The sequence below is a fragment of the Pteropus alecto genome, unplaced genomic scaffold, assembly GCF_000325575.1.
Source record: "Pteropus alecto unplaced genomic scaffold, ASM32557v1 scaffold61, whole genome shotgun sequence".
Taxonomy (NCBI): Eukaryota; Metazoa; Chordata; class Mammalia; order Chiroptera; family Pteropodidae; genus Pteropus; species Pteropus alecto.
The window spans coordinates 1266045-1278939 of NW_006434835.1; the positions used below are offsets into that span (position 1 = coordinate 1266045).

The following is a 12895-nucleotide window of genomic DNA, read 5'->3' on the forward strand; positions in this document are numbered from 1 at the left end:
ACCTGGGAAGCAACGGGGACTGAGACACACGGGGAGCGAGCGCCCGGCAGCGTCCGCTCCACAGGAGGAGAGGCTCGGCCCGCGGGCCCGCCGTCGGATCGGATGCCTGGCTGCCCGGTGGATGAGCCGCACAGGACTTACCAGGCGGTGCTGCCGTGGGCCGTGCCGTCGAGGTGGCAGAGCAGCTCCAGGCTGTGCGCAGCGCTGGCCGCGTCATCAGGGGACTCGTGGCTGCCCGGCTCCGACTCCTGCGGCATCTTCCACACGGCTGCGCAGGTCAGGACTTTGCTGTCCAAGGCTGTGCAACAGAGGGCGGTGTCAGCAGTGTGCACATGTGGCCACACAGCAGCCAGCGTGCCACCATGCTCCCAGGGCCGCCGGCACCCGGCCCCCCTCCCAGGGCCGCCATCACCCCGCCAACACTCGCAGGGCCACTGGTACCCTGCCCAACGCTGCAGGCAGAGGCCAGGGCAGAGAGGCGGGGGCCCAGGGTCGGCAGGCAGAAACGCACGGCGGGCGCTAAACCCGCTCTCCCTGGGTGCAAAACCATCACTCTGTTCCAGAAAAAAATTACTTTCTTCCAAACTGACTTCCCTCTGTTCCTCCTCAATAGTTCTTCAAAGACCAGAGCGAAACTGACGTGGGGGTGCAATGAGCAGGCGTGCAGCTTGGGCCCGTCTGAGATCAGCATCAGTGGGCTTCTGCCCAGGCTTCGGGACAGCATCTGGCACGCACACTGAGCACCCTGAACGCACTGTCTGCAAACAGAGCCCGTGGGCTACTGGACCCCGTCCGCAGAGGTGGCGAGTGTGTGGCCGGCAGGCGCGCGGGCTGAGGCCCATGAGTCACTCTCTTACGCCCTGGCCCACCGGCAGGGAGCAGCCCGTGCCTGACGGTGACGCCATCCACTGCACCACCTGCCACACGCCGTGTGCACGCAGCATCTCCTACAAGCCACGACGCCCCCCCGACACTCCTGCTGGGGGCTGCTCAGTGAGCCCTCCCAGGGCCCTGAGCCCTTAGCTTTAAGATGCTCCCGACTCTGCTCATTCTCAGAGCACCCTAAAAAGCAGCTTTGGACAAAGAGACTAACTTAGATAAGAAAGACTGGGGTCACTTGCTTTCTGGGCACGTGCCAGGCTCTAGGTCTCTGCCCCCTAGAGAAATCTTCCATAAAATAAAAAATAAGAGAAAAATAATTGGATTTAACATTATGTGATTAAAAAGTAATCCTAAGTTCCTACACGTAAATCCTTCCCAAATCTGCCTTCCCTTCAGTTCTAAGTTGCATGCGTGCTAAACTAAACGGCCTCCCCTTTTAAAGCGGCCTCTACTGCACGACGACACCACAGCAGGTTTCGGCGTGTAAGCATCAGCTGACATCACGTCGAGAAGATGAAATAACCGTGGAACACGGAAGCGGCCTTGAGCGGACAGATTCCTGTGCGTAAAATACGGGAAAGCGAAGGACCTTACGTGACGCTCGGAATGTCCCACTTATTAGCTACAATGGTCCTTGAACCCAAAGGCCCACTGACCAACCACGAGATGCAGCGGTGAGCACAGCAAGCAAAATGCCTGGCTTCCCAGGTAGGGACATCATCACTGTTATCACCTGTGATCAGGTGATCGGCAGAAGAATGAGGATTTCCAACACGTCGTCCTGACGCCAATCCCCGAGCTCACCTCACAGACCTCGCTGGGTCTGAAAGAATACGGGACCGTGGCTTACAGAAAAAGAGCCACAGATGTCACACACACACACCTGATGTTAACGTCCCCGCGTTAACTATGGAGGTGTTGTGCATAATGGCTTGTCTATGTGAGAAATTCATTTTTTTGCTGAAATTTTCAATGACACAGTCTTTTTGTAGAGCTTCTGACACTGGCAACGGCGCTCCTGAGAACAGGAGAGCGACCGAGGACAGGGCTGGCAACTCTGCCTGCGTGGAAAGAAGAGATGAAACATTCACCCAGCAGAGGCGTGGGCTGTCGTCTCTCCCCGGATGACAAAAAGGACACATCTGATCTAAACAGGGATGGAACTAACAACACGAGAAATAAATCGTGGCTACACGGCGAAACGGATGAAGTGTCCGAATGACAAAAGGTGTGCGACAGGAAAAGCAGGGAGCGCGCGGAAGCGATGACCGGCGGCGGAGTCCCCGGGGAACAAACTCCTGCTTCGGAGAAGATCGCGCCTTCCCTGTCTGCCTGTCCGCCCGGCAGACACACTCGATCGTCGGGCCGAGTTAGCTAACACTTGGCCCTTGAGAAAGGGAAGGAAACAAGAACACTGTGTTACCGCTTCTAGTCCGCGTCATACTAGAGACCTTAGCTAGTTCGGTACGGCGAAGAATAAAACACGACAATACAATTACTGGTCAGTGGTTACGCGCGTGAAAAACTTGAGAAAATCTACACTATGCTATTAGAAATAGAACAGAAAATTTCACAAAACTGCTGAACACAAAGGTGATGTGTAAAAATCAGTTGGGCGTTACAGATTAACAAAAAAAGTTAGAAAATGAAATTCGAGAAAGTATTAACAATCACATTAAAAAACCAAATATCCAATAATGCCTGGAAAGTACAGAGGGGTAAGACCCGTACGCGGCAAAACGGAGAACTCTGCAGAGAGAAAGCAAAGACTCGGAGCGGACGGGTGTACCATGTTTGCGGATCGGCAGCCTCACCGCTGCACCGTCGAGAGCTGCGGTCAAAGCTCCCGCTGGCTTTTGGGGCAGAAGTCAACAACGTGCTTCTGAAATTCTAAAATGGGACAAGAACCCAGACGGCCGAGACAGCCACGAAGCATGACAGAAGGGGGTGGTTTACAAATCTGGTACGCAGATAAACCACGCAGAAGAAGAGAACGGAGTGCGGGCAGAGCTTCCGAGGATGGTCGCCTGACCGACGACAAAAACGCCACTGTGCTGGAGTGGACAACGGAAGGCTTTCGCAGCAAAAGATTCTGGAAGAATGGTGCACGTGTACGAAAAAAATGAACTTGTATTCTATCTCACGACATACTCAGAAACTAATTCCAGATAGACTCCGGATCAGAGGCCAGAGCCTTTCCCGGAACACGTGGACACCCTCGCGACCTGGGGTCGGCGAAGACTGCCGACCAGGAAGGAACACACTGACTGTAACAGGGAGAGGCTGACGACACGGGCTGCACCAAAAGACACTGGACTTCATCAAGATCAAAAACGTCAGCTCTTGGGAAGATGCTGTTAGAAACGGAGCGAGACTGGGAGAAAATGTTCATAACGCATGTGTCCGACAAAGGGCTTGTATCCAGAACAAAGACCTCGATAATAAGACAAATAACCCAATTTTTTAAAAATGGGCAGATGACTGAATCAGACGGTCCAAAAAGGAACCCACGCGATGGCCGATGCGCGCTGGAAAAGATCTCCACATCAGAAGTGACTGGAGAAACGCAAAATAAAACCAAAACGAGACGCGTCAGACGCCCGCAGTGGCTAGAACCGCATTTGAGAAAGTGCAGTGACACCGAGTTCCGGCAGCGGTGCGGAGCGGGCGGGCCTCGCACGAACTGCTGCGGGGTGCGGCGCGGCGCCAGCGTCCGGGAAGGCCTCTGGCGGCGGAGCGGTCACTGAGCGGTCACTGAGCGGTCACTGAGCAGACGAACCACAACCCCACTCCCGGGAGAGGCTGCATGAAGCGTGGCTTGTCGATGATGAGCTTGGTGACCGCTCAGTGACCGCCCTCTGACGCTGGCACTTCAGCCTGGCCCCAGAACGAGAGTGGCCTGCTGACGGTACGTGAAGTCGGGGGGCAGCAATTACCATCAGGACCAGCAAGGCCAGGGTGTCGGCCGAGGAAGGCCAAGTGGCCGAGCGTGGCGGAGACGGGTGCCAGGCGGCGGGACTGCTGGGGGCGGGCAGATGGCCCAACGCGTGCACACGCACCGACGAACTCACACGCGGGGGCTGACGGAGGGACCCCGCCCCAACTCACAAGCGGGGGCTGCCCCACCCCCGGCGGGGGCGTGCGGAGGGCCCCCGCCCCAACTCACAAGCGGGGGCTGATGGAGGGACCCCACCCCTCAGACGTCCCGACGCCGCACCCGCTCCAGTCTGAGCCAGCCAACGGCGGGCACGGCGGAAACAATGGCCGTTGGCGGGGTGACGGTGGCCCTTGGCAGGCGGCCAGGGCTCGGTCCTGCTCCGCTGGGGTCTGAGGCTCTCGCACCCACCCGCCTCCTCCCCTTCCAGCTCTCACAGGCACCACCTGCTCGCTCAGCCCACCCTGCCCAGCGCCGCTCCTGAGGGGAGCCCGCAGACTGACGCCCGGGGACAAGAGAGCCGACCGTGGTGACGGGGCCCCCCGGACTCGCGGTGACGGGGTCCCCCTGGACTCGCGGTGATGGGGTCCCCCTGGACGCACGGCGCTCGCCCAGCATGGCACACTGGCTTACAGTTTTCCACTTTTTTTAACCTTTTATTTTCAATAAGTAAGCTCCACCTCAAAACCTGACAAGGGTACCGTGGAAACAGCCCCGTTCCCTCGCTCCCGGCCCCACCACGTCTGTGCCCACGCTGCAGGCCACGCGCTTCCTCCGGCTCTCGGCTCTGGGTGGGCCACTGTGCTGGCTTCGCCAGCCGGTGCGAGCGGGTGTGAAGCAGAGACCCGAACGCACCTGCACAGCCCGCCCGGACCGCGGACGCCTCTGCTGCTGCTGGGGGGCGGAGCCTGCAGGGCCCCCCGTTCCATGGGGGAGGCACTCGGTTGGCACTGGGAACGGAGCCCGGACACACCCAGCGGGGGCCAGCCGATCTGCAGCCAAGCTGCAGAGAGCCAGGAGAGAAACAGACGCTCGTCCCTGCCTCTGAGGCTGTGGGTGCCTGTTATGCAGCAATGAGCTGACTTTGAGAACCACCTGCTCCTCGCTGCAATCGCCCGTGTGTCCTGGCCAACCTCCGGTGGGGGAAACACGCAGCTGAGTCAGATACAGATGGCCCACAAGGACGTAAACGCAATCGAAGGTCACGTAAGGGAAGGCCAAGGCTGGCGGGTGGCGTAGGCGATCCAGGCAGAGCGCTCCAGGAAGAGCCATGCCTTTCCTAGGGAAAATGTGGGTGGAGCGGGGCTACGTAAGCTAAGCCCCCAGAAAGACCGGGGCAGTGGAACCCACGCGAAGGTGTCCCCAAATAGGACCCAGGCCCAGTGGCCCGGGAGGGTGCAGAGCGGCCAGTTCCACGTGGGGTGTGAGGGAGTGAATCCACGGGAAATGGGGTCTGAGGTCCTCCCAGGACCAGCCAGGCAGGGTCTGGTCTGGATGACGAGGCGGAAGCTGGCAACTCTGAATGAGGACACAGCGCCTGGCAGAGTAAGAATCCAATCGAGGCAGGAAGGCAGGAAGGAAGGGCTGAGAATCATGCTTTATTACCGCCGACTGGGGTTGGCGTGTGAGGCAGACCGAATCAGGAAAGAGGCTGGCAGAGGGGACACAAGTCAGAGGGACACGAGTCAGGAGCACTTAACATTTATCATTGGAGCACTTTTAACACAGGCGAGAAATGACGATGCCCAGGAGACTGAGGGCAGCGGCTGGAGAGGACAGCCGCGTTTCCACGTTCCGGAGCGCTGGACGCACACTCCTGTGCGGGGTCCCTGGGACACACGCCTGGTCCCATGCTCACTCAGAGGGCGCACGGCCTCTCGAACGTCTGCGGCCCACCACACAGACATTGTGAGTGCAGCGACCTCCTGGATGATCTGAATAACCGGTGAGTGAAGACTCTCCAGGGCCGGCAAACGAGGGACATGCCACCAGACAGCGAGACCATGGGGACTCCCACCGGCAGGCTGGGTCCAGACAGGTGACAACTACAGCGACAGCAATGTCCGCTGTCAGCAACAGGCAAGCTCACGGAATACGAAAATAAAACCGCGCTAGACTCCCTTACAAAACATAGTTAACACATACATTTCTGCTAAAAACTGGTAAATAAAAGGAAAAGAGTTTAACAAAATTCCTAGTGTATAAAAAATTGATTCGGATTTTCTGAAAATATTTTAAAATTTTCTTTCCAAAACTTAATTTGAAAATCTGGTGCATAGAAGGTGAGCCCAAAGTCCCTTACTGAAAACCACTAGCAATCACCCTGAGGACGACTGGAAAGTGACAGTCACATGCACGGAGGCCACCGCCAGCCCTAGAAATGCACAAACTGCACGGCTGCTGAATAAGGAGTGCGCTGCAGGCCCAGGGAATACGGTAGGCATTATCAGGGCCTCTCCAAACCCTCCGAGCAGACAAAATTGAAGGTAAACAGCACTAAACAGGCAAGGCTGGAGGTGCGCCCACCGAGACATGCAAATCGTTCTCGGCTCCGAGGATTCCCGAGTCTGCGGGAATGTCAGCAGAGCGTCCGACACACACCCAGCAGCTATCAAAGGGACGAGGTGCTTTAAGAGGGAAAACCTGATCTTTAGCAGGAAAATGCTGTAACCACCAGCGAGGCATTCTTCTTTGATCTGTCTTCAAAGCTCTCCCAGAGTCAGGTCCTGCAGGCTCCCAGCGGGGGCCCCAGTCCTGCTGTCAGGACCAGGAGCTCCCAGAGGGCAGGGCTGCTCCCGGGTCACCTGGCCGCAGCTCAGCCACCGCCCTCGTGTGGCCATCGGGGCCGCGGCCTCATGCCTTCATTCCACAGACCAGGGACAGAGGCCCAGCGCGGGGGCCCGTGTGCCCAGCTCACACACCTCGGCTCAGCAGGCCAGAGTCGGGGGGAAGTGAAAACTCCTGCCTCAGACGACAGCCTTCGCTTCCTGAGAAGTCACGATTGTGTCTTTAAGGCCAATCTGGGGCCACTGTCTGCTTTTCACATGCTGACGGCGCTTAGTGAGGTTGAGGGACTCGGGGGCACGTGGACGGAGAGGCAGGGGCACATGGCACGTGCGGCTGCGGTGAGGGGTCGCCCTGCTCGGCTCAGGGGCCGCCGGAGGAGATCGGAGCCCCCGTAAGCCTAATGGGCCCTGGCTGGGGCCAGTCTGCACCACGGAGGGGACGGAGGGCTGCAGTGAGAACCGCGGGCTATTTTTAGAGGCTGCGGCTGGCAGTCTGGCGCAGGCTCAGCAGGCTCCGGGGAGACGAGGCGGAGCCCAGCTCCGCGGAGCCATCTCGATCCAGGCGGGCGGAGGCGGGCACACCAGCAAGCCGGGGGCCGTGCCCAAAACGCTTCTGCACACGGCCTTTCAGATGCCCTGGTCAGCGCTGAGATTAGTGACCCGGCCTGGAGCGCAGGGAGCAGGCAGACCGCAGAGGGGCAATGAAGGGGACAGAGGCTGCCCCCGGGGCAGGGTCCTCCCCGCATCCGCCTCCCTGCGCCAGCGTGGCGCCCCCTGCCCCGAGAAGCGGGGGTCATGGCAGGTGATGCTTCGCAGGGACCGGCCCCCTGACTGCAACGGCTGGCTGTGGGGGGCATGATGCCCAGCAGCAGTGCCGTCTGCGCCTGCCCGCCCGCGTGCTCTGGCGGTGGGTGGAGAGGAGCGGCCGGCAGCCCCGAGTCACCGTGGCGGAAGTCGGGCCTCTCACCCGGTTCCTGGCCTACGACACCCAGAGTCCTCGACTCTGGGGGAACCCAGGCCCCCCAGGAAGGTCCCTGAAACACTGCCGAAGCACACGGTAACTGTTCCCGCACGCCCTCCCCAGAGGAGCCCAGGCACAGTCCAGGGCGGCTGCGCCAGGGGAGAGAGGAGGGGCCGGCCTGGGGAATGGACGCTGTCCCCAGGCTCACCACGTCGCCCGTCCAGCAGTGCGCCTGTGCAGCGGCAGCCCACGTCCAGGCCGCAGCGGGCGGCAGGCTAGCACGCCCCCAGCTCCCCACGTGCAGACACGCGGCACTGGCCGGTCCCCGCGCAGCACCCACTCCACGCGCAGCAGAGCCGCCCACGACAGGGAGGGCGGAGGCGGGAGCCACTGGGCGTCGGTGACCGAAGGGTGGGGAGCCCAGTCAGCACCACGGTCCTGACCGGTGCTGGCTGTCATCGGCTCCCCGCTGCCTCGCTGGGTGGGCCTGTGCAGCAGGCAGAAGGTGTCAGGAGACTGGCAGTGGATTCGTCAGGCAGGTGACGCCATTTCAGATGTGCTGTCGTTACGGAGGCAGAAGGCTCAGTCCCTGGCTTCAGAGACCCAGATACTGATCTCGCACTTTTGTTCACAATGCCAGTTTGGAAGGGCCACCAGCATCCAGGCACTGTCCCCAACAGGGACAAAAGCTCGCAGCCCTGGCAGGCCCGCATGAGTGCCCTCGGCTTTCCACTAGCACCTCGGCCAGGGTGGGCACGGCATGCCCGCCGGCCAGATCTGGCCCGCTGCCTGCCTCTGAATGGCCCGTGAGCTGAGAATGGCTTTGCATCTTAAAGAGGCGCAAAAGCAAACAAGGACGAACATGAGAAAGAGGCCGCATGGCCCCCGAAGCCCGAAACGGTTCCCGGCTGGCCCCTCACAGGCAGCACTGGCCACGCCTCCTGTCAGCTCTGCGTGCACCCTTCACGCCCTGCGCCGTGGAACACCGTGGGACCCCTCCCGTACCCCTCTGCATCGGCCGGCTCAGTCCAGGGCTCTGGGAGACACTGCAGGACACCGCCGTGGGGTCCGAGTGGGGTGCTCTGAGGCTGCTCGGGATGCTTGGTCCAGAGTGGGCCCAGGATCCCCAAACTTCTGTGACCCCTTTCCACGGCCCTCGAGGCAGCGCGGGCTCCCCGGCCCCCTGCCACCCCCGCTCTGGGGCCTCGAGCCCAGGCCGGCACTCTGGCTCCCCCTGCAGGCCCTACACAACTCTGCCCCAGGCCCCAGGCTTCCCATGCCACGCCCTGCGGCCCCGTGACCACCGGAACTGGGGGCGGCCAGAGAGGGGGGCCCTGCCCACCCAGCGGCTGAAGAATGGCTCCGTCCAGCCAGCTGCGACCTCGTCTGTTGCCCAGCGGGCCAAACCATACCTTCTCCAACTCAGTGTGCGCCCCCGGGTCTCCACCCCACACCATCGCTGAGCCCTAAGGGAGCAGAGCGAGTTCCCTATACTGGGACCGGCCACCCTGCTGTTGTAGCTGGTGAGCCCTACACTGAAGTCCCCTGCTGGCCCTGCTGGCGGCTGCGCACCCACCACCCCTGCCACCCACCCCGACCTCATCCACAGACCTGGGAGGCAGGGACACGGCAGTCGGTGGGGACAGCACAGAGCTGGACGTGTGGCTGGGCTTAGCACGAAGTGCCTCAGGTGCCCACATGAACGGGGGGTTCAGCCTGGGGAGCCCCAGGGCCGCTGCCTGCACATGAACGCTCCCGAGAGTCCAGCCACCTGGAACGTGTTGGGGTGTCTTTGCCGCAAGGATGCCCAACTTTCAGTGGCAACACACAACACGCCGACCACGAGGCTCTAAGCCAGCCCCTGACCAGCCAGCTGTCAGCTGGTGGGACCCATCCCCGGAGCGACTGGCACTTCCGCTGGCACTGGGTGTCCCAGGCAGACACCTCGCCCGCGAGGCTGCCGTGGGGCGGAGACCGGCCGCCGAGAGAGCACGCTTACGTGCGGGCCCTGACCCAGGCGGCCCCCGGCGGCGGCACGTCCTCGCCCTTGCCCTGGCTCAGAAAGGGATCGTCGGTGATGCGCACGGAGGAGCAGGCGCACCGAGGGGCACAGGATGATGCCCTCCCCGAGCCCCAGCCGCCGCACGGCCGTCCCAGGCTCTCCTGGCACCACCCTCCCTAGCCTTTCCTAGAACCCCAGGGACGTTTGCACCGTAACCGGACTTCACATAGCCCTACCTCTGCCCAGGCTCCCCTAGCCTGCCCCCCAGGCCCCGCGGGCGGCTGTGGACAGACATCCTCGGACCCAGGGCCCCACACTGCCCCACGGGTACTGAGGGTACTGCTACAAATCTCCCCACACCACTGCTCGTCAGCAGGAGCCAGCAGGGGCTCCGGAGACACCCAGAGCCCCCACGCCTCCTCAGTCTTGGGCTCCTCCCCCCGCCCGCTCCCACCAACACCCTGGCAGGGAGTCGTCAGGTGACGGCCAGGCCCAAGCTCCCTCTCCTGCCCGCCCCCTCTCCTGCCAGCCCTGTAGCTTGGCCTGGCTGGTCCACCAGGCAGTCCCTTCACGTCACAGGGAGGTGGCAGACGCTCTCCTCCAACGGGGCCAGCTCCTGTCCGCCTGAGCGGTCGGCCCATCTCTGAACCCAACCCCAGGCTGGCCGAGGAGTCCCAGGGGCCCAGACAGAAGAGGGGCTGCGAGCATCAGCGCCCTGAGCACCCCCACCCTGCGCGCAGCCACTCGTCTGCGGTCCCACAGGAAGGAAGCGGGGACACTCGCTTGACATCCAAGGGCTGGCTTTCCGGACGACCCACCCACGTTCTCATTACAAGGCAGAAAACGGTGAGTCATCAGCATCACCTTGGGCAGACATGGCGCCTCGCCTGGAGACGGACTTTCCAAATCACCATCACAGACGGCTCTGACACCAGCCACATCAAAAATTAATCTGCCCCCAAAAACCTCATACTTATTTGATAATTGAATGATTTGCTGACTAATGTGTTTAACTTCCTAATATTTTGCCCCAGGCTGAAATATCAATACCTTCCTATAAAAATTTCTAATCGACATGATTTATATGTAAAAATGCTTTTTTCAGTAAATACTGGGGAGAGGTGGGAACAGCCTCATGTTTAGAGCCCGAGGAGGTAGTGTGGGCTAAACCCCACGGCAGCTCGGAGCCTCGGTCTCCCCAGCTGTGAGGCGGGGACCACCGGCTGCCTGCTGGGGCTTCCGAGATGGCAACGGGTGCCCGTATTACACAGTCCGTGACAGTGGTGAGCTGGGACACGGCGCAGGGCGGTGGGTGGTCGCCCCGGCCCGTCTGCAGAGAGCCCCCTATGTCACAGCTGACACGCCAAGCTGAGAAGCCGACCCGATCCGTGCAACGCAATTTTACACACACGGCGTGGGGAGTTCAAGTCCGTGCTGCATCGCGCACCAATGATTTGCTGGAACTGAACGGGGTTGGCGCCAGGGGAGGGGGAGAGTCCAAGTTCAAACGCCACAATGCCTGAAAATGTGCATTTTATATTTGACACTGCAGAAAAGATAGCCAGCGAGCGCCAGCGGGCACAGCGCCACTCGACGGGGACATCCCCGGGTCGACTTCGGAAGGCATGGGAATTCCGGGGCCAACCTCTGAGCCCCGTGCTGCATCTGTGTGGGCAGCCGTCACACGGCCCACTGGCCCGGCCCACTTCCGTCCTCAGTGCCAGGCTGGGGGCACCTCTCCCTGCGTGCCTCTGCTGTGGCGGCCCGCCCGCCCGACACCCGCCATGCAGCACCCACAGCCCTGGCCCTGGCTGAGGGCTCCCCTGGACAGAGTGAGGGGAGCAGGTCGACCTTCCATCTGTAGCAAACCCCAAACCCCACAGGCTGCAACTAGCCCAGCATTTCCCTTCTCTCTCCGTGTGCACATCTAAACACACCCCTAATTGTGATCCCTGTCTATACAGTCATCTGGTTCATTCCCTCGTGTTTAACCTTGAAATTCAACTGCACTGCTCCCCCGTCAGAGCTGGCAGACAGCCGTGGGCCGAGGCCGCCGTGCCGGCTCCTGGCGGGGGTGCGCCTTGATGGGCTCGAGGGCAGAGCCAGCTGGCTGTGTGACATCGTTGCCTGGGGAACGGCCACTGAAGTGTGTGCTCGAGTTGGCACGGAGGCCCTCTGCAGCCCGCCGTGCCGCAGTGTGCAAGGGGAAGCCCAGCTGGTGCCCATTAAGGGCCTCGGTGCGGTGGAGACGAGGAGCAGCTTCCAGAAGCCTCCTTCCCACTGGCAAATAGGCTTATCTCGCTGCCTTGCTAATGAACACAGCAACCCCCAGCCACCCAAACAGAGCGCGGAGCGAGGCCGGGGCGGAGGCGCTCTTATTACCGTGCCGGGGACTGGAGACGCAGGAGCCCCGCCGCCCCGCGGGCGAGCCCCCCTCACTTACAGGAGGCTCCTTCCTCTCCTCCTTTCTCTCAAAATGGCTCAAATGCAGGACGTGGGGTGGGGTTGGGGTGAATTCTGAATGGGCCGAAGTGAACGGCCAGTTTTAAACATACCTATTTGCTCCTCAGTCTTTTAAAAAACACACAGGGCATGTTCTGGAACCTGGAATCTGGATCCCCATGGCATAAACGTGAAATTTGAAAAGTTACGTGAAGGAGCCCGATGACATTTTACATATTCATAGCATTTTTCATCTGGCAGCCTCCAAATGCTCAGGTCTTTACAAATACCCAAGGTGAGCCACTTGGTCACAAGGTGCCATTTTCACGCGATGGCCTGCTGATAAGGTCCTGAAGCAGAGGCCCGGGAAGGGGGCGGGGTAGCTCATTCTGAGGGTGCAAGAGATCCCCAAGGAACACCCTTCCCCTGCACCTGGCCGCCTCCAGCCACCTACACGCACACGTTAACGACCTGCATGGAAACTGAAACAAAGGGAGGGTGCAATGGGAAAACAGGCTCCGGAGCGGGGCGGACCGGTTCGAAGCCCAGCTCCGGGAGTGTGGCTCTGTGATGCCGGCAGGCGTTCTTCTCAACAGACTGCGAACAAGGCCCCTCCGTGGAGTGGGACTAGTGGGCTGGAGACCGCGGAGCGCGGCCGCAGCGCGGACATCGGTGAGCGTGTGATGCGGCACCTGCCCTCCGCGCCGCTGTCCATGCTGCGGGTGCTGAGGCGCCTGCACCTGGAGCCCGTCTGTGCCCCTGCAGCCGCCTGGCCTCTTCCTTCTCCGCCCTGCCTACGGGGTCCACCGCCGCAGGCCTCCCCTTCGGGTCTGGGTCTGGGGGTACCTCTGGCTCCGCTGAGCCCCACCCCTCCTAGGCCCCCCTCC

The 12895-nt window shown here is 61.1% G+C and overlaps 1 protein-coding gene across 3 annotated transcripts in view; it reads right to left on the reverse strand.

Moving 5' to 3' along the window:
* The window catches only part of EIPR1 (EARP complex and GARP complex interacting protein 1), an 88456-nt gene that overhangs the window by 31774 nt on the left and 43787 nt on the right, over positions 1-12895 (reverse strand). For all 3 annotated transcript variants that reach the window (XM_025045723.1, XM_006910212.3, XM_006910211.3), the window contains one exon: positions 142-298. In XM_025045723.1, the coding sequence (XP_024901491.1) occupies positions 142-298 (157 nt within the window). The remainder of the gene's footprint in view (positions 1-141; positions 299-12895) is intronic.